This window comes from Talpa europaea (assembly GCF_964194135.1).
Source record: "Talpa europaea genome assembly, chromosome: 9".
Lineage (NCBI taxonomy): Eukaryota > Metazoa > Chordata > Mammalia > Eulipotyphla > Talpidae > Talpa > Talpa europaea.
The window spans coordinates 29,186,840-29,211,605 of record NC_140076.1 but is presented as its reverse complement, the minus strand read 5'-3'; the positions used below and the strand labels follow the sequence as shown (position 1 = coordinate 29,211,605).

Genomic DNA, 24,766 nt, shown 5'->3' with positions numbered 1-24,766 from the left:
TGACAGTCTCCCAAAGGTATATAGAAATAGAGCTAGGTGGGTCTCCCTGGTGGCGCAGCGGGTTGAGCGCAGCGCTGTGAAGCTGTCTGCAGCCTCCACAGCACTGGTTTGATTCCCGGCCAGCCAGGGAGACTCCCACATGGCGAAGAAGACCTCTCCTGTCTTCGCCCACTACTCCCTTCAGCAGCCCGCTGCTCCCCTCAGCAGTGCTTTCATCCTGACTGCCTGTTCTGCTCCCCGCTCTGTCTCTGGTGAATCCTCTCACCTTCCCGTAACTCTGGCCTGTACCCCAGCTCTTGTATAAATAAAAATAAATCTTTAAAAATAATAAAAAATAAAAAAAATAAAGAAATAGAGCTAGGTAACACCCTGTGTCACCTGGAAATGTTTTTGGATAATGTACAACTCCACAGAGTCCTCCATTCCCCGACCCTTACCCCTTCTACCATATTTTCATTCTTTTCATCTTAGACCATAGCTGTACTTTAAATTCAAAGCAAGTATCTAGAATATTTTTTTTGGGCTCTAACATTTGGTGAGTTTCTTCAGGTACACATGCAGCCCCTGTTGGGGTTTGAGGACAGACTGGGGCAAGAAGACAAGAGGTCTGGCGGGGTCTGGAGTCACCCTGAAGTGAAGCAGAATCAAGGCAATGGCCACCTTTAACTCAACCATGGCAAAATGCTGCCCGATGCAGTTCCTGCAAACATCAAGGGAAAGAAGGAAAGACTTGAAGAAATGATGTTTCTTCTCTCTGATAAGATATTCACAGTGAAGCAACATTGTCACACTAAATGCCACACACACCACTGGACTTTGTATTTACACTGTTTCCCGCAAGACCTGAGCTGGGAGGCTCCAAGACCATCCCCTCCTAAACAAGGTAGCAGCTAAGTTGTTCACAGAATTGTTTCTCCACCACGATCTGAATGTAAAACATAGTGACTATAGTTGATGAGACTCTATGTAAAAAGAAAAATTTTCTTTAAAAAAAAAAAGAAAATTTTCTAAGAAATCAGAACTTAAATTTTCTAATGCACTGAAAGATGATAAATACGTGAGGTAAAAGATGTATTAATTGATTAGATGGGGTGGGATTCTTTCACAATAAATCTTTAAAAATAATAATACCACAAGAAGGGTGAAATTAAAAAAAAAAAAAACTCTCCTGCAGTGAAGGTGGACTGCACTGAGCCTATGAAGGTGGACTGCACCATGGGGTAACTTTCCAAGGGTTGGCTCTATAGGACTGATACAGAATGGCACTGTGATTTGTGAGATGAACTGGCCCCTTCAGGTGCTCAAGATGTGTCTTGTGGCCCTGGAAGAAGACAGGGTTCCATGGAAGAATTTATGGAACACGGGGGCTAGTGGGAGTGAGCTGTTGCCAAGTGAACACTTTTATGCATTTTCAATAACCAACATTGTCTTCACCTGGGTCCAGCTGAGAACGGTAGGAAGGAATGGGGGTGCCTTTGATCAGAATTCTTCTGAGAGAACCTCAAGGGGTCAAAGACCTGAAACGAGAGGTGACACCACCATCATCCCCAAAACACCACGAACTTATTTCTTAAGGTCCTTACTTAGCACAGATCAACAGAAATAGACTGTGAGTCATGTACGTAATTCCAAATGTTCTGGCAAGCCACATTTTGAGAAGATAATATTAATTTTAATCATAGAGTTTATTCTACAGAGTATATTATCATTGAATGGGTAATCAATTTAAATAATCGTTAAGAAAATATTTTATTTTTTTAAAGAGTTATTTATTTATTTATTTATACAAGCACTGGGTACAGTCAGAAGCATGAGAGAATTCACCAGGGCCAGAGCAGGAGAACAGCCAGATAGACAGGACACTGCTGAGGGGAGCAGCGGGCACAGCAGGAGAGGTCTGCGCACCATGTGGGATCCTTGCCGGCAGCCAGGGATCGAACTGGGCCCAGCGCTCAACAGCTACGCCACCAGGGAGGCCCATTTTATATTTTTTATACTGGGGAAAACTCAAAATCCCATGTGTACTTTACATATTTAGCAAATCTATTCCAACTAGCTACTTTTCAAATGCTTAGCAGTCATTCCGGCCACCATACCAGAGAGGGTAACTCTAGACCTCCAGATCTGGTCTGCTTTGCCATTTGACTAGTTACCCAAACTAAGGGGAAAGCAGACATACAACAGCCAGTGGTACTATTTTCACTTTGGAGGTAAGCATGCACTGATTAGAAGGCAAACCAAAGTGATTATGTGATCATTGCTACTGAGACTTGCCTTCCAACTTCCCGTTATATGTAAGAGATCTTAAACCCCAGCAGCTTAAGTAAAAGGAAACATCAATACTTGTTGTGAGTGCTATAAGTTTCAAGAACATTGAATCAAGCTGACCTCTATGTGTTTTTCTTTGGGGGAAAAAAGCATTGACTGGGGATCTATAGTGTGGTAAAGAGAGTGTCGGAGACATGTATTTCCTGGGCCCCTTCTTCCAGACAGTATCAGGTTGGCCGCATGCTCTCCTGAAGACCACTATTTTGGTCTGATGACCTTCCCCAGCAGCAACCTCTCTCCAGGTTCTGTAACACCCCCCTTCTGTGTCCCATCAGTCCTAGAAGTGGCAAGCACTTCTACAGTGATCTGCACCATTTTGCTTTTCCTGGACCCCACCCATATCTCTGTACATAATTCCTTTATAAAATTCTCCTCAAATCTCCCAAAGAGAGAGTGTCATTGATTTCCTCCCAGAATCCTGACTGTTACAACCAGCAAAGGGGCATGTGAGTTGCTTTAATGGCTGCGTTGGCAGTCTACACTCATGCAGATATGCAGGGCAGCGCTTGATAGGCTCTCCAGGTAAATGGCTGATGTCAGAGTGTGATAAGTTAGAGCAGACTATGTGACATTATGCCAATCTAGTCATTTAAAAGTAAAGATATTGAGGGCCTCCCTGGTGGCGCAGTGTTTGAGCGCTGGGTTGCGAAGCTGCCCGCAGCCTCTGCAGTGTCAGTTCAATCCCCAGCCACTGGGCGAGGGTCCCACATGGTGCGCAGACCTCTCCTGCCATGCCTGCTGCTCCCCTCAGCAGTGTACTTCAGTCATTCTGCCTGTTCTGTTCCCTCTTCTGGCTCTGGTGAATTCTCTCACCTTCCGTGCTTCTGACTGTACCCAGTGCTTGTATAAATAAATAAATAAATCTTCAACAAATAAATAAATAAAAGTAAAGATATTAAAAAAAAAGTAAGGAAAAAGTAAAAATGGGGAAGAGGACAAGATTTACACTTTTGGTTATTATTTTGTTTGTTTTGTGTAAGCTGCTTTAACTGGACAGCCGCTTCCATGCATAGATAACAATAAGTGAACTGCACAGTATTAGATCTCTGAAATATTCACATGCAAGAGTTATACCTTTGGGTGTTCCCAAACGGTAGGATTGTGGTGAAGACCCCAAATACTGAGAACCACAGTTATTCCTAAGAAAGGAAGGAAAATAAAAGATTGCATGAGAAAAAGCAAGTTGTGGGCTACTTTTACACTGCTCTTCTGTAAGACTTTTCTTCTTGGAGGGCAAGAGCTGCTCCTGGCAATGTTCTGTGTTCAGTAGCTGATGCCAGCAGTGAATGCTCACAGGAAGATGAGACATGGGTGGCCCCTCGGTTTTCAAAGCAATGATTTATTTAATACCTGATTCGATCTTAAGAATCCTATTGACATGGCAAAATAACCCATGCTTATGCTTTCTGTTCTGCCTCTGAAAATTCCTTATCTGTTAATGAATATAAAGCAAGTCCTGGGGACAATTTTGGTTCACAAGGAGAGGACTAATTCCATTAAGTGGATCCAATGACAAGTTTTATTGGTGCTAGTCATATATGGGAGGTAGAGAATTTGGGCAAATATCCATGAGCTTTGGTAATTAAAAAAAAGAGAGGAGAATTAGAAGAATATTCGGTTACCAGAAATAATTCTGGGAAATTAATTCTGGATCTGTTAACAAAATCACAGGAAGTGATAAGCTGCTGGTGTTTGCTGCAAGTAACCCTGTTAGCTAGTTTCGAGGGTGTTAGCTAGTTCCAAGGGTTAACCGAACACCCAAGCAGAGAAGGAAGGTGTCTCCTGTGATCCCTCTGTCTCCTTCTTCCCCTGCTGAAAACACTGTGCTGTTCTACAGGACACTGGGTTCCAGCTGCAGGACCTCTGTGCAAGTTCCAGCTCTGCTCACTGCACACTTGGGTTCACAGTGGGTTTCTGGTTATACCACAAGCATTGGAGAATGCTTTTTAAACTGGAAAGCACCATTTAAGTGTCTGCTAAGATCATGTTCCACAGTTTTAAAATATGAGATAATGTGTTTGGAGGCTCTACATAAGCTATTCAGTATATTTGTATATTTTTAAGGGTGCTACAACAATGATGAAGCCAAAGACCCCTTTTGGGTCTTCTAGAGAATGGTGTTTATCTCGCATGATGTCTCATGTGGGGCTCAAAACCAGCCAAACAAGGATTATCTTAGCAAGAATGTCCTACAGTAGAAGAAACCCTGGGTTAGGATTCTGGAGACATGGGTTCTGGGCATAGCTTTGCTCAAATGGTTATGGGCCTTTGGGAAAGTCTCTGAAATCCACATCTGATCTGCTCATTGCTACTGAGCTCTGAATAGCTGCACAATCCTTAAGATTGTCTTCTTAATTCTCCAAGAGATGAGAAGCCTGCCAGTCTTTGTCACTGTGGTTCCCAGGATCCCAGGCTATAGGAACTGGTTAGGAAAAGATTGCAAAGACCTGCAGGCAAGGAGCGTCCATCAGGGAAGGTCATGGGCTTGCTGAGTTCTCTGGAAATGGATGGGATGGGAGGGGCCAATCGGAGCGACTCCTTGATGCACATTGTGGTGTAAGACATCTCACTCAGCTGTTCCCTGTGAGACCAAGCGGGGCAGAGAAGGGAAGTGAGATTCCATAGCTAGTCTGTAATTGTTGATGTATTTTTCCCATTTGATGTTTGTTCCCAGGAAATATCAGCATCAGGTTAAGCTTTTTGCCAACTGGCTTAGGTCAGAGAATGTTGCAATGGGACTCCAACTGCCTCCGGATCAGCTGAGGTCCCATAAGAAAAGGGACCAAACAAGTATAAATATCCTCATACCGTGGGATGTTCTACTACTTGTAAAGGTTGTTCAGGAGGTTTCTGAAAACCAGTTTTGCTACATTTAGCTAATGATATAAATTGAGTGTATTATAAGGAAAGGCTAAGGACTGAAGAGAGGAGGTTTAAGAGTTTTGAGAGGAAAAAAAAAAATCCTTAAGAGAGAATTGTAGGAATGTGGGGTACCATGGAGAATGGAGGAGGGCACCCCCACATCTTAAGTAAAAGGGGGCTTCAGAGGACCACTGGGATGATCTGACACGTGCCCCCTCGAATTTGGGGAACACAGGATGGATAGGAGAGGCTGTGACTCAGCAACACGTACAAGGCAAGAATGTCCAAGTGTGTCCTGTGGGCCAGTGAACCAGGAAGAGGGAGCTCTCCAGAACCCGCCTGAAAGGAACTCTGATTAAGACCAAGAATTGCCCTCCCCCATGTATCACCAGTGAGGGAATCTCCAAGACCACAGAATGCACTCTGTGAGAGTAAAAGGAGGCACTCAATAGCCAAGCTCATAAGCAAGATCAGATTTGCAAATCTGCCCCTTTCTTCTTTACTTCCTCTGGGGAACAGTTCTGGAAGGATCAGAAACAGCAGCTACTGGGTAAGGGAGGAGCAGGTCAATATGCAGCCAAACACAACCTTCTCACCCACCACTGGCTTCCAGACCCAAAGAGTTATTGAGCTGTGATGGAGGGAGATGTTCCAAGAGGACAAGATTTATTTGATGTTCTTATTATTATACTGGAGCTGACAGTTTAATTGCACAAACGAGATTATTCTTGTGATTGAAATGGATGGGGACTCTATGAGATTTACTTAAGAGTTCAGTCCAAAGATGAAGAGAATTTGTCCATTAGAGTAAGTTTGAAGTAGCAGGAGAAGAGTTTATTTGTATTCTAGATATAAATTGACTGCATATCTTAGTCTATTTGCTTTATTATATTTCTGTTTTCTCTTCTGATTATTATTTTGAATGCAGGTGTTGGCTATTTGGTAAAATGAAATTTTACTTTTGCACTGTTTCCTGCTCAAACCCAGTATAGAAAGAATAATTCTGCTCGGCTTGGCACTTTGCATATTTAAGAAAAACAATGCCAGCCCTGGTATAAAAGGAAAAGAATAATTTTAATCAAATGCAGAAATAGGCTGATAAGGAGCCAAGTAGTAACACTGGAAAACTTTCCAGTTTTTCTAGAAAATGCTCTTTGCAATGTGGTTTTATTATCTATCTAAAAGAATTATAAATTCCCAGAATGCTATGTGTAAATTTCATTAAAGTAACTATTAGGCTATATTGTAGTATACAAATATATTTGAGTTTCTGTAGTAATATTGTAATTTATCTTATTAAAATAAATGATAGTTAAAAGATCCTCTGGACTTTGCTTTCTCACCTGGTAAAGATTTTCTTTGTTTTCACATTTCATATAGGCCAAAAGACAGAGAGAGAGAGAGAGAGAGAGAGAGAGAGAGAGAGAGAGAAACAGAGAGAGAGAAAGAGAAAGAAAGGTCAATATTTGAGTTATATGTGTATCTATCTGAATCAAGGTTGAAATATTTAGTTCATGTCAGGAGGTGGTATAAAATATTTCCAATTCAGCAAATGAATAAAAAATCACCAGCACTGCCTTTCTGCTATAGAGATTAGGACTTTTGGTAGGGAAATGACTATTTTACTTATAAAAAGTGAGATTTCTACTACATGTAAATTCAAATTTTCCTTTACAAATGTTCTAAATGAACAAATTAGAGCTGCTTCAATTTCCATCTCAAATATGGTGTTTTCCTCTAGTCATGAGGCTGGACTGCCCTTAGCACTTCTCTTTCTGCCCCTTTAATCAGCAAAGCAACGCCATGGGAAATATCTCGTCGGGGGAAAGAGCAGCGTATGCCAGGGACCTATGTTTTCTTTGCAAACAGTATATCTGAAGGGCAAATCCACAACCTGAGCTTCATTAACTTCAAGATGTGCTCAAAGTCTAGCAAAATGGGGTTGAGGTTTCCACCTGGCAAATTAATTGTCAGGGTAAGTGCCAGTTTTCTCAGAAAGTCCCTCTGGAAGGGAAACACCAGGGTAGGTGTCTGATTTCTAAGTCCTCATGGAAGCCCTCTTGTCACCTTCCCATCTTATACTGCAGTTATCTGTAGGGGCTCACTGGGCACTCGGTCTCCTGTACTAGAGTGTGAGTTCATTAGAGACAGGACTCATACCAAATCCGGCACTTTGTTTTACTGTCTCAGTACTAATAATGTCCTCAGTCCATGTTCATTAACTTAGTTAAGTGTGTATCATTTAGTACGATGTTCAAAGTCCAAAGCTAACTCCAAGGAGTGAAATTTGTGACAAAAGCATCGATGACGATGTCTCCAATGAGGGCTACATAACACAGAGGCTCAAGCAGTCTCTCAGAAGAGGAGCCCCATTTGAACCCTATCACTCAAGCTCTAAATGCAAATTCAGGATCAAATCCCCATCTCCCATGCACCAGAGACTTGGTGAAAGAAAGAAATAGGACACTTTGCATACCACTCATTAGGAAAACAGTGAAACAGATGTATGAGTGAACTTCTTTTGCCAAAGAGATAATTTTAGGCCCTTGAGAAAAAGAGCAGAATAGTAGCCTGCCTCCTTAGCTTCCACATACACACGTCTTGAAGCACCATAGTCACCAAGGTACCAGGGAACAAAGAGAGCAAAATACCAGGAGAAAGAAGACAAAATGTTTTGGGATTCAGATCTCACCAGGTGATGGAAGCCCCATCCCCCAGGATGGCCCTGATCTCTTCCCGGCATCTCTCCTGATGCTCAGGGTGCAGAGCCAGGTGGTAGAGCAGGCAGGAGATGGCCCCGGCCGAACTGTTGTGTCCTGCTAACACGAACGTGTTCACCTCGGACTGCAGGTCAGAATCTGAGAAGCTATCACCACTTTCAGCCTAGAAAGTACAGTAGAGACATTTTTATGCAATGTCAGTTTGTAGATGATTGGGACCACAATCAAATAATTTTTAGGGAAGAATTAGAGTTTCACAGGAGAATTCCAATTTTAATGCAGTTCAAAGACTATATAGATGAACCACACTTGCCCAGAGTATGAAGAAGAAAGGCTAAAATAGGGAACAGGCCTTGCAAGAATCCCTGCAAATATCCTATGAGATTTTCTAGCACCTCTTCCTCAGCATTTTACCAGCTTTCTTGGCGACCCATTTTCTTGTGTTTCCATGAACCCAATAATGGTTATAAATTATCTTTATGATAATCACCAAATCCTGTTAAATCAGTGAAAAATTATTCTTACAGACTCCCTTTAATGAGAGTTGCAGAATTCCATCTTTACCTCAAACTGCATGGAGGCAACCCTTCAGTTCAACACTGATTAAATTTAGCTGACCTACTTTGCTTTTGCCTCCCCTTCTCAACGCTCATCCACATAATTATCTAGATAAATGAACAGGCTCAAAAATTTGAGACATCGGGGCCTCCCTGGTGGCACAGCGGTTGAGCGCTGTGTTGTGAAGCTGCCCGCAGCCTCTGCAGCGCTGGTTCGATCCCTGGCTGCTCCCCGGCCACCGGAGGAGGGTCCCACATGGCGCGCAGACCTCTCCTGCCGCCCGCTGCTCCCCTCAGCAGTGTACTTCGGTCCTTCTGCCTGCTCTGCTCCCCGCTCTGGCTCTGGTGAATTCTCTCACCCTCCCGCGCTTCTGACTGTACCCAGTGCTTGTATAAATAAATAAATAAATAAATAAATCTTTAAAAAAAAAAAATTTGAGACATCTACCTGGGCAGAAAGGAGGATGTCCAGAAAATCCTGGTAATTTCTCTTCTGAGCGTTATCCTGCTCCTCCTCACCCACGAGGGACTTCTTTCTATCCTGAATTACTTTTTCTGAGGTAGAATAATAATTCCCCATTACCAAGCGACAGCCAAGTCAATCAAAATAATACAAATTACAGAATAAGCCATAGCCCACAGATAATATCAAATTTTGCCCAGTTTCCTGAGGTCAGAGTGGGTACATTCTATCAAGCACATTGAATTTTTGCAGATGTTTATTTTCCCATCAGATGCCTAACTTTGCTCAAAGCTCCGATGACAAACACAAAAGACCAAAAACATACTTTATAACTAGAGAGGCAATATAATTAAGGCATAGGTAATGCAGACGTAGGTGCATTACCTATGTTCATGCATGTATATATGTATGTGAGTGTGCATTCTGGATGTCTTGTTAATATCCTGGGGGCAAGTTTGCACTTATTCAGTACAGGTGCGGTCCTAAGCCCTTTACATATATTAACATATTTAATCATCACCACAAACCTATGAAATAGGTTTTTTATTCCCCATTTTACAGATGACACTGACACAAAGCAGCAAGTGACTTGCCCAAAGTCACACTGCTAAGAAGTGGTAGAGCCGAGGAAGGATTAATTAACTGCTTAATAAATACTCTCTGATATGGTGTTCAGTAATGTTGAATTGCTTAAAAACTTAATCTATCTCAAGTTACATGCTTACGTTTTGCTAAAGCTATTTTTGAACTCAATTTCTTTTATTTTTAACTCAATTTCTTTTATTTTTAATTTTTTTATGGTGATAACAACACTTTCCCTAAGATCTACACCCTCAGTAAAGTTTTAAGTGTACAAGACAACATTGTTAGTTGTACGCCCTATTCTATATAGCAGGTCTCTTGAACTTACTCTTCTTGCATAACTGAAATTTTAAACCTGTTAAACAACTCATTTCCTCCTCCTTTTGAATTTATGTCCATGTTTACTCTGTTTCCCTACTGGCACCAATGTCACAGGAATGTTTTGGCTTGCCAACCTTTTTGGAATTACTGCTCAACAGTCATATTCCATGTATGTTTTGAAATCTGAAATGTCCACTCTGGTATGTTTGTACAAATAATAATTGTGCATTGCTGCACCCCCCCCTGCAGTGACCCTCAGGGCTAATGGCTGTTGCCATGGTCCCTGAGGTCCGGCGTGGGCAAGGAACCATGCGCGCAGGGGGAGAACAGCAAACTCCCTAAGATGCAGAGAAGCCGAATGCCTGTCAAGAAATAATGACCACCAGAAGCTGCCACAAAGATGATTAAAAGAAATGCTGACCACCTGGAACCTTATCTCGCTTTCTCAAGGCCCACAAACTTTATTCTGCTACAACTGTCTTTCTAAAATCTTTCCTTTTTCTGGTCATTGATTGCTAATTAAAAAAACATACCTAATTTAATAATTAGGTTAATGCAAATGAAACATTACTAAACACTGTGTTATAATAGAATTGTTAGTATGTGCTTAACTTTAGTACCTTTGATATTAACTGCATTATAAAATAAATTCACCCATGACAATTAATTATGATAGAACAGTAGAAAGAATTTATAGCCTGACCAATTAGGAATGAGGCTAGGTCCAGATGTAACTTCTGACATAAATCACTGCCCTGTCAATTAAGCTAAATCTATGAGCAAACTGATCTCTTTAATGTTCACTGTTCCTATGCTTTTAGAAAAACATATATATACTGACCACTAGCTTAATAAAGACGCACTCAGATTTTCACTCTCTTGAAATGTGTCTGTGTGTCATTTATTCATCGAATCCCTGACCACCCTGCGCAATCTCTCAACCCTGAGACGGCCTCATCGTCCATCGCTGTGCTGGTCCGCGGCAGTGCATGATAAAAACTTGATGATATACAGAAAACCTCTGACAGGACTACTACTGTGGACATAGTAAATGTATTTCATTTAAGCAGTGTCCATACAAAAGCTACAGGAAAGAGCAAGAAAACTTCTTCTTTTCACATAGAGGTCTATTGCTCTAGGAGACACAGTACAGTGATGAGTGTATAGACTTGGGCCACTCGAACCCAAGAAATACCTGTGCACTGATGCAGTGCGTTGCTTATCTCCTGTAAGTGGTGGTCCTCGGGGCTGAACTTGAAAATTACGTCTTGGTGATGGAAGAAACGATACAAGTCATTAAAGATGATTTTGCTGACTTCAACCATCGCTTTTACATACAAATCTTGGGTACTAGAAGAGAAAGTGGGGGAGCTATGTCAATAAATGACTTAATGGTAAATAGTATCTTCTTTTTTGCCCTCCTGTCACTGACCTGTTTATCTGGCAGTTGGTCTCCCAGCTCAAAGCACATTTCATGAGTATGTCCAGGGTCAACAAGCTGATGTGCTCAGATACCTCCACAGCTGTGTCCTGAGTGCTGCACATCTTCTCCCACTTATCCTGCACAAAGGGGCAAGATCAACAACATCACTATCATCAAATTGGAGGCTCCTCCCTGAGCCTTTAAGATATAAAGGACACAATTCTGACTTAGAAGAAGTTGAAGGTCATATATGTAAATAAGCCAAGTGCTTACTTCACATGAAGGGAAAACAAATGCACCAGCTGGAAGCAGTAAATGGCTAAGTATCTTTGTCTTCTCAATAACTCCATAATAAATCAGATCAGAGTTCCAATAAAACATACAATCCCTGATGTGTAAAGGGTTTCCCAGGACTTTATTCATCTTTAGTCCTGAAATTTAGTCCCTTTTCATTACTTCCAACCACCATAACCTATAGTTAACTCTTAAACTAAACTTGAAACATTTAAAAAAATTTCAGATTCCTAAGAAGCTGCAAGGAGCTGACTCTCTGCCTGTACTGCAAGAAATTAAATAAATTAATTTAATAATAAAAACAAGAGGCCTCCCCAGTGGTGCAGCGGGTTGAGCGCACGGCTGTGAAGCTGTCCACAGGCTCTACAGTGTGGGTTCGATCCCGGCTGGCTGGAGAGAATCCCACATGGCGCAGCAGACCTCTCCTGTCCTGCTGCTCCCCTCAGTAGTGTATTTCAGTGGTCTGCCTGTTCTGCTTCCTGCTCTATCTCTGGTGAATCCTCTCATCCTCCTGCGCCTCTGGCATGTACCCTACCTCTTGTATAAAAATAAATAAAGCTTAAAAAAAAAAAGCCTGGTCATTAACCCTTTGTACAAACAGTTGGACTGTTTACAGAGATTAAACCTATTGTTCAAACAATGAGATACTGAGGGATAACTATGATGAGTCATGCTTGTGGAGAGACATCTGGATTTGCCTGTAGGAGTTGTCTCCATAGGCAATTATGCTCCCTGGCAACTGAGAAACTGATGCCCTTTTCAGGAACAAGTCCTAGCAACCGGGGCTTCAGTAGGGACAGCAGATCAGGGGCATAGGAAGAGTGGCTACCACAGTGCCCAGGAGCAGTGGCATATGCCAAGGATGCAAGATTTTTGCTCTTGAGATAAAGTCATGTAGTTAATGCAGTGATAGCATGTCCTGTGTATTCTAAACAACATCCAAGAGAACTGCCTAAGGAGCCTGGGGCCATGCACCAGAGCCCCAACCTGTAAGGGGTAGGAAGATTGATTGTATTGGCTTAGTTCAAGCTTCCCCCTTTTACCATGCAAACCATACTGTCACCACAGGGGAATTAAAGAAGCTAACTGTCACCAAGAGATGCCCTGACTGAAGAGACAGTGATCGAGGGGTCACATCCTAAAGGTCATGATGTATAAGACTGGGCAAAAGAACATAAATGGAGGCTCCATCTCCCTTAGAACCCACAAGCAGCAGGGTTTGGTAGAAAGAAAAAATAGAATACTGAAGCAGCTAGTGTGCCTAAGGGAGATAGTAAGTCAATGATTCAGATCATGAGGTCTTTGGTGGAAGAAGCTGTTACTGATTTTTAGGGATTATCATCTTAACCTGTTTTCTTTTGCATGTCTCTATATTGTTGCCGTGGCATCTGCCTCTAGTGCAGCCAGACAGCCACCAAATGAGCCACCTCCATGCTAGTGAAACCCCTTTCTGACAGCTCAGGCACACTGCAGAAGGCGGGGTGGGGTGTGAGGTTGGAAGAGCTGGTCATGAGGCTGGAGTGCTAGGGGAGGCAAGCAAAAGAGTATGACCACTTGTTAGCTCCAAGAGCTGGACCTGGAAAGGCTTCTTATCCCTCACCCCTTGGAATGTGCATTTCCAAGTCATTCCAAAGATAGAGCCTTGAGAAAATGTGGAATATATCGTGTGCTGCTGAGACTAAGTGGACTGCATACCTGACTGAACAGTTAAAGCCTTCATAAAACTTCTGAGATTGGGTGGGGTGGACAACTCTCTCATCTTATGGCCACCTAAGCGAAAGCCATTTCAATTCCCTTGCTCATTGAAACTGCTACCGACCCGTCTGGAGTAGTTTGCCTTTGCTTCTTTTTCCAGGCTCTCCTTGCCCTCAGCATGTGGAGGCTGGGTTCAGATTACATATCAGAAGCACCTGGATTGTGCCCCAACAATAGCCATCAAGCAAGTCCATTCCAACCTCCAGACCCTGTTCATGCTAACTCACTCTGCACAAAACTCACTCATATCATCCACAGATTCATGTCTACCTCATATTTTATAATAAATTTGAGTTTTCTCTATCTGAAGCTATTACAGCTGCTTCTGGTTTCCACACTCATCACCTTGCACTTACATCTTGAATCTTACTACTTGGTATCTGGCTTACTGTCACAGGATCTCAAAATATATCTGAAACAGACAAGCATATCTACATCTGTTTATTTTTTTTTTAATCACCCAGAGAACCATAGCAAAGGCTTACATAGATACCTGTTACTCGGTAGGTTAATTTTTAGAAATCATCCACCTTTGATTTTTCACTACCCACCAAACATATGTCTAATGTATTCTCTGTTGGAAGCATTTTGCAACATACCAAAGCACTTTTGTGCCTTCACTTACCAGCATCGTGTTCACAGAATGGGCCATCACCTCAACATAAGACTTCAAGATGCTAAAACTGAATCCGGGAGTTAGCAGATGACGGCGCTGGAACCACTTTGGTCCATCTAGATTCACCAGTCCTTTTCCTTGAGAAATAAAAGGAAGAAAATCTCATGCCATTTTATTAAATGATATGAGGAAGGCGGTAACACAGATAACACACGCAGGTAGTCACGACATAGTGGAGTATTGGATTAGTGCTCGTATGTTTACATCTGGGGTGCATATATTTAGCTTGCTGAGAAAGATCAAGATCAAGCTTTAAAGCCTAATAAGAATCTAATCCTAAAATCATCAGTTATTACCTGTGTGGTAACTGAGCAAGTCACTTAACCTTCCTGAGGTTTGGTTTCTCAGTGATAAAGGGTAATGATAAATATCCACTTCACTTTGTTACTGTGCAGATTAAATGAAGGTATAGACACAAGATAACGAGCCTGGTCTCTAGCTCACAGTAGAACTGTGAGGGGAAAAGGATGTCCTGAGCTAATTCCATACAGGCTTTGTGGACTGCACCCCCACTCCAGACCAAACCAATCAAGACACTGGGAACTACAAATCCCATCATCACCAAAAGGAGGGTTGCTGGGACCTGAGGGCAGAGGTAAGCTCCCAGGTTTGGTATAAAACAGACACGTGAGCCTTGGGGGACTCACTCTTGTCCTCACGGCTCTTGGGTCATTGCCAGCTCTCAGCGTGCCATTGGGATTCCAGGTCGGCGGAATACGTAGGATGCATTCATGAGTTTATCTCCCTCTTTTTCTCCCTGAGTTATTCATTTCTTCATTTTCCCTTTCTTTTGTGAATAAACCTTTTATTAACCTTTTGTGTGTGCCTGCAGTTAGTAATAATAAGTCCCTTTTAAGCGTGCAGATGAGGACCCACAGTCAGGCAACCCGTTTTACATCGTGGTTGCCCTGTAACAGAAACACAACAAATACTCATCTCCTCTCTACTCCAAAACCATGTGTAAACTATAGCATCAACTCAAAAATTGACAAGGAACTAGACAAGAATACTCACTCTGTTCCCAGATAGCCCTTTCTCAACTCCTAGCTCCACACCTGTAGCTGATGCAAATGGGAACACTGATCAAGGCTAATGCCTCACAATCTTCTGTGACCAGGGAGGTCAAAAAGATCAGCTCTTAAAGGATCTTACACTTATTAATATGCAAATGCCCTCATCCCCTGATGCCTACAACCTGCTGGGCTTGTGATGCTGGGCTCTGGCATAATGCCGGCCATTATAACTCCTAGAGATGTGACTCTGGGCCTCATTTTCAAAGATGAGGAAATGGAGGTTGAGAGAGATTAGATGACTTCCCCAAGAGCACACTTAACTAGTTAGTGGGACTAGAGGGGAGGATTCAAATGAATGTAGCTCTGAATCCAAAACCTAGATCCTTTCATTTAATTCCTATCTTGTCTAACATAAACATCTGTTGTATAACTGAAAGGCTTAATTTATCTGCTCAGAGAGTAATACCAAACTGTACCTTGGAGCAAAATTTTACATAAAGGAACTCAAAAAAGAAAGGAAAAGCTAAAAGAAAACGAGAGAAAGGGCATAATAAAAAATACAGATGGTGAGGCTACAGTTTTAAAGATAGAGATGTCTTTACACATAGGTGGCCTAAGAATAAGACTTTGAGGAAAGAAATGGACGAGGAGGGCTCCTCCTAAACTGAGCTATGTTTACCTAAGTGCTTGCTCTGGATCTTTCCCCAAAATAACTTGTAGTTACCACATTCTACCACACTCCATGGTTTTGAATTCAGATTTGAGGTTTTTTTGGAATGGTCTAGCATGGAGAGTGGATCCCTCCTCTCACCCATACATACCAACACAAGGCATCGAGAACTTGTGCAGGTGCATGGACTGGGGATCTGCAGAACCAAACAGAAGAAACAAAAGACAGCATCAGAGGAAAATTATCCAAGTTGGGTAAGGTTCTCACCATTTCCTACACTAACCAAAAATGGCAAATAAAAGGGAGCCCAGGGCTCACTCCCTGCAGTCATTGGCAGGCCCCCAGGAAACCTCAGGTCGTGGTTCAGGAACCAGAGAACAGCCATGAAGTTGGCTGGCAGATTCCTCCCTTGTGTATACTTCCTCCAACAGAAATGGAGATGGCCTGAGGGTTACAAAGTTTCCAAACGGGAGTTGGGACAACTGGTTATATCCTTTCATCTTGTTGGCAATGAGCTCTCAGAGCAGAGGCCAGCAGACACCAAAGAGTGAGGTACAAATCAGCGGAGGCAGAGGGGTGCTCATCAACCTGATGGGGTGCTTTACGGCTCTGTCCTTTGAGGTGAGCATGTAAAGGTCAGGGTTGAGGGTGCTGGGAAACATGAAGACTTTCAGGAAAAGCCTGTTTTATTAGGTTTTACTAAAAGTGATGGAGACAATGACACAGGGAAGAAAGGAAGATTGGACTATCAGACTTCAATTTACAAAGTCGATGGAGGAAAAACTAGATAGTTTCATTTTGTGTTATGAAGTAATTCACCATGGAATCCTTGAAAAAGGATTGGATGGGGGAGTTGGGCCCCAAAATAACTTGGGCCCCAAAAGGTAACAGAGCTTATAAATACACAGAAGACAAACACAAGATGTGGATCACAACCAGGTGAGACTGGCAAGTTAGTGGGCCTGCGTAACAGTTTATATATTGAACCAACAGAGCCAGAGCTACTTTTGAACTTCCCTGAAGACTTATGCTCAGGAAAGGCACAGGAGTAGGATCTGGAGCGGACACTGAAGTTTCAAAACCAAGAGAGGCAGGAGAAGCCTCTGGTCAGCTGGAGGTGCCAATGCACTGACTTGAAAGAGCCCAGGGGAGACTGACCTAAACAAGAGGCTGGGTCCACCAGGAATTCCATCAAGACTGGCAGGAACCACCCCACATTTTCTCCAGTGTCTCTTAAAGGCCCAACACTAATCTTTGCTTCAGAATTCCTGCCTTGGGATCGTACGTATCACCCTATGGGATCTGGTTCCTGAGATTCATCCCTTTTCTTACCTGTTCTATTCAGAAATATCTTGGCATAGTCCGGGTCATAGATATAGAAAAATGCCTGGAAGGGCCCAATCCAGCAAGGAAAGGCACAAGGGTAGTCTGCAACAAACTCCTCAAACTTCTCCATTTTACCATCTTGAAGTAACTGCAATAAAGAAAGTGTAGCATTGATATAAGGGTCAACATGTAGCTCAATGCAATATATTGGAGAATCCAGAAATAAATAAACCTTCATGTTTAAAATCAACAGATTTTTGATAAAGGTGCTATGAGATTACATGCAGAGTTCCGAAAACCCTTGCAACCTTGTCATTTCCTAAGAAAAAGAGCACTAGTAACATCTTTTGGTAGGAAAATAAATTGGTGCAACCATGATAAAAAACAGTATGGAGATGCCTCAAAAGATTAAGATTAGAACTACCTGATGATTCAGCTACCACAGTTCTGGGTATTTATCCAAAGAATATGAAAACACTAATCTCAACCCTTATATTCATCTCAGCATTATTTACACAGGTCAAGACAGGACACCACCTATGTGTTGATGGACAGATGAATGGATGAAGAACCAGTGGTATATATATATATATATATATATATATATATATATATATATATATAATATTGCTGTCAAAAAACAATGAAATCTTGCCATTTATGACAATATAGATGAGGTTTGATGGTGTTATGCTAAGTTAAATAAAGTCAAATGGATAATGACAAATACCATGATTTTACTCACATGGAATATTAAAAAAATGAACAAACAAAACAAACTTATAGTTACAGAGAACAGACTTGTGGTTACAAGAGGGGAAGGATTGGGGGAGTTGGAGAAATGGACAAAGAGGGGTGTATGGAGACTTTTGATGGTAAACACACTGTAGTGTGCACAGATATCAAATTTTAATGTTATATACTTGAAAAAAGAAAGGCAAAATCAAGAGTTAGTAAGGAAGTGGAGAAACTGGAAACTTCATACACTACCAGTGAGAATATAAAACAGTCTGGTAGTTCCTAAAAAAGTTAAACATAGAGTTGCCGTTTAACCCAGCGATTCCACTTCAGGTGAAATTCTCCCAAGAGAAATAAAAACATGCCCATACAATAACATGTCTATAAATGTTCAAAGAGCCAAACACTGCAAATAACCTAACTGCCCATCAACTGATAATGGATAAACAAAATCTGGTATATCCATACAATTGAATGTTATTCAGTAATTAGAAGGAATGAAGTATTTAAAGGATCATGAATGATCCTTTAAAACATTATGCCAGGGGGCTCCCTGGTGGAACAAGGGGTTAAGACTCAGCTCTATGAAGCTATCCACAGCCTCTGCAGCATGAGTTTGCTCCCTGACCAGGGAGGTGACCCACATGGCGCAGCAGACCTCTCCAGACTTGCTGGCTGCTCCTCTCAGCAGTGTAATTCAGTCAGTCTGCCTCTTCTATTCCCCACTCTGTCTCTGGTGAACTCTCTTAATCCCTGCACCCAGAGCTCTTGTATGCATACATAAATAAATAAATAAAACATTTGGAGTGCCTCACCAGAGCAGATGAAATGACAGCCAAACACCATCTACTGTTTGCGGGCAGCCTTAAACACAAACAACAAAGCCAAACAAACCGTGGTAGCCAGTCTTCAAAACCACCTCCAATAACCCCCACTTCCTTAATATAGTCTCCTCCCACATTGGACAAGGACTTTTCAGTATATTTCATTTATATAGCAGATGTGACCATATAAAAGTCCCAAGATTAGGTTATAAGATTGCAGTTTTCACCTTAGATTCTCTCTCTCTAATCACTATGAAGCCAACTGCCATGTGGAGAGTAGGGTGACTAACTCTTCCGACTTACCTGGGACTGAAAGCGTTCCAGGATGCAAGACTTTCGGAAATAAAACCAGCAGACAACCAGGCAACCTGGGTAGAGCTGGTTACCCTACTTATGAGCAGCCCTATGGAGAGGTCCATGTGGGAAGAAGAAAACCTCTGGTCATGAAGGATTGAAGAACTGAGACATGTCAACAACCATGTGAGCTTGAAAGTGGGTTCCCTAGTCCCAGTGGAGTCTTGAGGTGACTGTCACCCCAGACAACCTCATGCAACCTTGTATAAAACCCTGAGTCAGAATCACCTTGATAATTAATGCCACTTTCAAATTATTGACCCTCACAGACAGAGTGAGATAATAACTGTTTATTGTTTTAACTTGCCGGGGTAATTTATTAGCTAGCAATACAGAACTAATACACAAACGGAAAAAATGCTATTAATACTTTAGAAACATTAGAGCATTTTATGAAATAAGATCAGGATTTATAATAAGGAGAAATGTGCTAAACTGACTGCAGAAATGGTCTCAACTTAATGCTTCTCTGCATTTATACCCTTTGAGAGTGTTATCCCATGCTGACCTTGGGTTTAGCCATGTAACTTGCTTTGGTCAATGCAAATATGACTCAGAGACTTAGAAAGAAAATACTGGCACATTAAAGCTTGACCTCTTGCTATTCTTGGAATCCCGACACCCAAGGCCAGCTAACTGATGGAAGAATAATCCACCAAATGGAGGCAGACCAAGGCACCCAAGGTGACAGACAGCCTTTACCTAACCCACCAGCTGACAGCAGTCACATCCGTGAGCTCTCATACTTATACCAGCTCAAATGCTGACCAACAGAATCATGACCAACATAGGTAGTTGTCAGCTTAAATCACGAAGTTTTAGGGTGTTTTTAAAAGAGATTTATTTATTTACGCATACAAGAGCTGGGGTACAGGCCAGAAGGTACAGAAGTTAATTGTCTCTGTGTTCAATTTTAATATCTCCTGCAATTAACGAGAAGTATATAGGATACCAATTCTTTTTTAAATGAATGTGGAAGGCCTTTTAAAGATGCAGTACATAAATGCAGGAGACTGGTGGAGCAGGTGGAGGCAGACCTGAGTTAACCACCCTTTATTTTCCAGATGCAGTCTCTTTAAACAGCGCCCTCCCAACCCCCAAAGCTTCCCCTCCAGTGTTTCCAAGGCGTTTCCCCTTCTCCGCAGAGTAGCGAGAGAGCAAGTCTAGCCTAAGGAAAAGATGCTGAGGCAGGCGAGGTTTCAGCAGGGGGAGGGCTGCAAGGGACGCGGGGTTCCAGCGTCTTCCTCAGGCCCTCCCTTCCATCTACCTTCTGGTGGCCATAGAACCAGTGGGTCGGGGGCGCAGGGAAGGGTCGCAGGTCTCTCAGCAGCCGCTGCCTCCGCAGGTAGAGCTTGATCGCCTGCAGCAGCGCCAGGGCCAGGCAGAACACGAACGCCAGGTAAAAGGGCCGCGCCCAGCGGGTCTCCAGCCAGGAGGACTCCATCGCTCCGGCTGCGGATCGCGGGCGGTCGGCCCTTGTGGGTGCCGGCCAGCCTGGGGAATCCCACCCCCCCAGGCTCAGGGAGGATCCACCGCGCCCCCAGGCCTCCGCGAAGTTCCCTACTTCCCCGGGAAGGGGCAGGGCGGTGGGAGGGGCAGCCCAGCCTTAGCTGGCGCGAGTTCCCGGATTTCTAAAACCTTGATCAACTGAGGCAAACCTTCGCTCAGGACCTCTTCTGACACGTCCCTCCGCCCGGAGGATTAGTTATGCTTTAGTTGTGGCTATTTTCAGTCGCAGAGAGGTTTGAATTAGGTTTTGAAATAGTGCAAAGGCTGAGGTGATTGTTTTTCTTCTTGGCCACAAATAAATTAACAGCTTTGCAGAAAGACCTTTCCCACCCTAAAATGATATCAAAAGGCACAGGGGCCTGGGGGCTGGTCGTGGGTGGTGTGACCATTACTCCTAGGATGGTGTAGCAGGTCCAGCGGCTGATGTTTGTAAAAGCTGTGTTTTACAATGGCCCTCAACGTGTTTGCTAGGGTTTACTAAATGCTCACCATGTTCTATTTGGAGACAGCAATAGAGGATCCTGAACACTGAATTAGGAAGAAATGCAAAGTAGCAGGCCATTTACACACTTTCCCCTCCATACATCTGACACTTCACCTGTTCACATTTTATTTATTATTCATTCCACAATCAGCAATCTCATGAGGCCTCATGTATTTCTTTGTATGCTCAACTTATATAAAATATTAAAAATTAAAAAAAAAACAATGATAGTCTCTTTAATAAAAGGTGCTGGGAAAACTGTTTTTTTAATATTTTATTTTATATAATTCTTACATCATTTTTCATCTTTGTACGATGTATGCATTTTTATTTTGGTCATATTCCCTATATAATTACACCCCCCCCCTTATTTTGACTCTAGTTCTTCCTCTCCCCGCCAATCCCTAATCCCCACCACTCCTGTAGTGTGTCTCTAGTTTATAGTTGCTTGTTGATTTTGATTATTAGTTTGTATTGATTAGTCTTTCCTGGTCTCTTATTTAGGTTTTCTAAATTCCTGCTATGAGTGAGACCATCCGGTATTTTTCTTTTTCTTTCTGACTTACTTCGCTGAGCATGATCCCTTCTAGCTCCATCCATGGTGCTGCAAACTGCATGTGTTTATCTTTTTTGATTGCTGAGTAATATTCCATGGTGTATATGTACCACATCTTCTTGATCCAGTCATCTATTTTGGGGCATTTGGGTTGTTTCTATATCTTAGCTATTGTAAATAGTGCTGCTATAAACATAGGGGTGCAGGTGCCCTTTGGAATTACTGTTTCTGTGTCCTTTGGGTAAATACCTAGGAGTGGAATTGCTGGATCATATGGAAGCTCTTTGGATATAACTAAGATCTCTGTCTTGTGGAGAAACTCGCCTGGCACACTTGCTGATGGCGCTGAATGGGGAGCACTGGTAAAACTTTTCCCAGAGCTAACCCAAGGACCCTACTCTCTGAACCCAACATCTCAAAAAAAAAAAAAAAAAGACTTCAAAGAGATCTCCTCATTGTGCATCTAATTAGGAAAACCTGGCTCAAAAAATAAATAAATAAAGCTAAGCAAAATGAATGGAATGGTCGAGACTGTCTCAAAACTAAAGAAACTGCATTGTTAGGACCCCCACCTAGTCCGCTGGCCTCCAGGTCAGTGGGCAGGCTCGTCCCTGCCTGGAAAAGTGGCAGCAGTGGGTCTCTCAGTGCTTGGCTAGGGGTTGGGCAGGAGGGTGACAGGGGAGCATCCTGGACAGGAGCTTTGGCAGGTCCTGACCATTAGGCAGTGCAGAAGGGTTGTGCTAGCCCCCACAGAGAGCACAGTACAGGGGTACTAAGTCTCTTTGCCATCCTAGAGCCCAGTGAAAGGGGGGTGCTATACCAAGAAAGGGAAGTTTTATTGCTGAGTTCTAGGAGATGGAAGGTAGAGATCTGAGTGTGACCAAGAAATGTGGGAAGATTGGGCAAGAGAGGAGCGGGGCAACTGCTCTTTGTGTAGGACAGGAGCCCAGGTTGATAGTGATATAGAACGTCTGTCTCAGTTTCCCCCAGCCAATAAAAGGAAACAGAGTTTGAGGAAAAGGAAAGTGGTTTAATTTGTCAACAAATGAGGAGGGCAGCAGACTCGTGTCTGAAAGACCACCACCTGCTCTTTGGCAGAGTGCAGGGATACTTATACAAAGGGGAAATGTTGCGAGCCAGCCGCAGCAGTCTGGGTGTCAGGGGTTCCTGAAGGATGGGAAGGCGCCGGCGCAATTGTAGAGAAAATGGTAAGGGAAGGGGGAGGGGGAATGAGGAGATGCAGACACTTGATCAGAGTGCTGACATCATCCTGCTGAGGGTCTCAGCAGCCCTTTATTTATACTAAGCAAATCGTGAGTACACAAGCATAAGGTAGAAAGGTAATAATCATCACATGTTCTTTTTTAGGAGCCGCCAAGGGTCAGTTTGCCTTCCGGCAGAGGTGTAACATTTATTATTCTTTGTCTTAAAGAAGGCACAGTTGGGCCTCCCCGGTGGCGCAGCGGTTGAGCGCAGGGTTGCGAAGCTACCCACGGTCTCTGTGGCGCTGGTTCAATCCCCAGCTGCTCCCCGGCCACCGGAGGAGGGTCCCACATGGCGCGCAGACCTCTCCTGCCGCCCACTGCTCCCCTCAGCAGTGTACTTCGGTCCTTCTGCCTGCTCTGCTCCCCGCTCTGGCTCTGGTGAATTCTCTCACCCTCGCGCGCTTCTGACTGTACCCAGTGCATGTATAAACAAAAACAAACAAACAAACAAATAAATAAAACATGCCTCTATTAAAAAAAAAAATAAAGAAGGCACAGTTGCTAAACAAATGTTTTCAAAATAGTTATTTACTTTAAACAATCCAACAGTTATTTTATTACTAGCAAAAAGCCTATGTGTCTGTAACTAACATTTCTAAGTTTGCCATGGTGAACAATTAACTATGGGCTAGAGGAAAACAAAGGGCAGGAGATTACCTGGGGGAAGGGAGACAAAGAGATGATTTCTAACTAACCTATAAAGTTTAGACTAACATATAACTAATTGATTAAAATAAAAAACAGAAGGCTTTTATATAGAAATCATCATCTATAGTATATTGTTTTAATATTGATTTGATTTTTTTTAAAGATTTATTATTTATTTATGCAAGCACTGGGCACAGTCAGAAGCGCGGGAGAGTGAGAGAATTCACCAGAGCCAGAGCAGGGAGCAGAGCAGGCAGAGGGACCGAAGTACACTGCTGAGGGGAGCAGCGGGCGGCAGGAGAGGTCTGCGCGCCATGTGGGACCCTCCTCCGGTGGCCGGGGAGCAGCCGGGGATCGAACCGGCACCGCAGAGGCTGCGGGCAGCTTCACAACCCAGCGCTCAACCGCTGCGCCACTGGGGAGGCCCAATATTGATTTGATATTAAGGAACCAAAGGCCTGGAGGGCGTTAATGCCAGGCAAGCCGCACTGACTCTTCCCTAGCCCCCAACTCTCAATTAGGGGACGAAGTCTCCTAATCTAAACAAAGAGTTTTCTACCTATTCACTCCTCTACTTAGCTAGTCAGTCTAGTTTTAGTATTTAACTATAAGATCAAAGGGCAATTTCTTCTTCCATAAGGTTGCTGGTTGTTGTTTTAAGGAACTACAAATATTATATCAGGGGCAAAAGCAGGAGATGGTTATAGCCTTTGATCCTCAAAAAAATGGTCAATATGTGACATATCAGTAGTTGTAACAATGACCATTTCCGAGTTCGTTATTTGTGCTGCCGTGATTACTAGCTCAACTATTCACAAATTGCTGTTGACTTATTCTTGAATGCATACTCTAACAGCTATCATACCAATTGTCACATCCTAGGGAATTAGCCCTAAACAAACAGGAAGAATTTAGCAGGAGTCAACTATGGCGTCTCCTGGTTTATCAGGAATCTTCTTATACTTGGAGCATGGCTCGCCTCTGCCACCCCACTGTTATCTTTAACTTTAAAGTAAAGGGATTTCTTTCTCCAATTAGCTCTTGCCTCAAGAGACCACATCTCTGTATCAAGGAATTGGCTGATAGATGTTTACAACCTATTGTTTCCAGAAGTTATTTCACTGGTTAATGTAAAGCCAAATGTTGAATTGCTGCCTTTTTGGCAGAGGACTACTAATTTTATGAAAAATGTAATATTTGTATCATGCAGTGCCATTTGTCATCAATTTGGTTATTCAGTGATTGATTGATCAGTATTTGCAGTTTTACTTTTAAATGCGTATTTTAGAAATGGTAGAAACTAGCCATAAACAAATGAGGCGAATCTTGGAGTCAGCTAATGAGATTCCTGATTTTTCAGAAATCTGCCCCATGCCCGGACTTTTGTCAGACAACATG

At 42.8% G+C, this 24,766-nt stretch overlaps 1 protein-coding gene across 1 annotated transcript; it reads right to left on the bottom strand.

Moving 5' to 3' along the window:
- Nucleotides 1-525: 525 nt before the first annotated feature.
- CYP4X1 (cytochrome P450 family 4 subfamily X member 1) lies at nt 526-20,350 on the bottom strand (the record flags this gene model as incomplete). The annotated part of the gene is made up of 12 exons (XM_084242307.1): nt 526-700; nt 1,435-1,517; nt 3,403-3,467; nt 4,776-4,909; nt 7,883-8,073; nt 8,916-9,022; nt 11,029-11,183; nt 11,266-11,393; nt 13,931-14,058; nt 15,816-15,860; nt 16,997-17,138; nt 20,174-20,350. 12 exons carry the CDS (start codon nt 20,348-20,350, stop codon nt 526-528), a joined length of 1,530 nt encoding a protein of 509 aa, XP_084098433.1.
- Nucleotides 20,351-24,766: the final 4,416 nt, after the last annotated feature.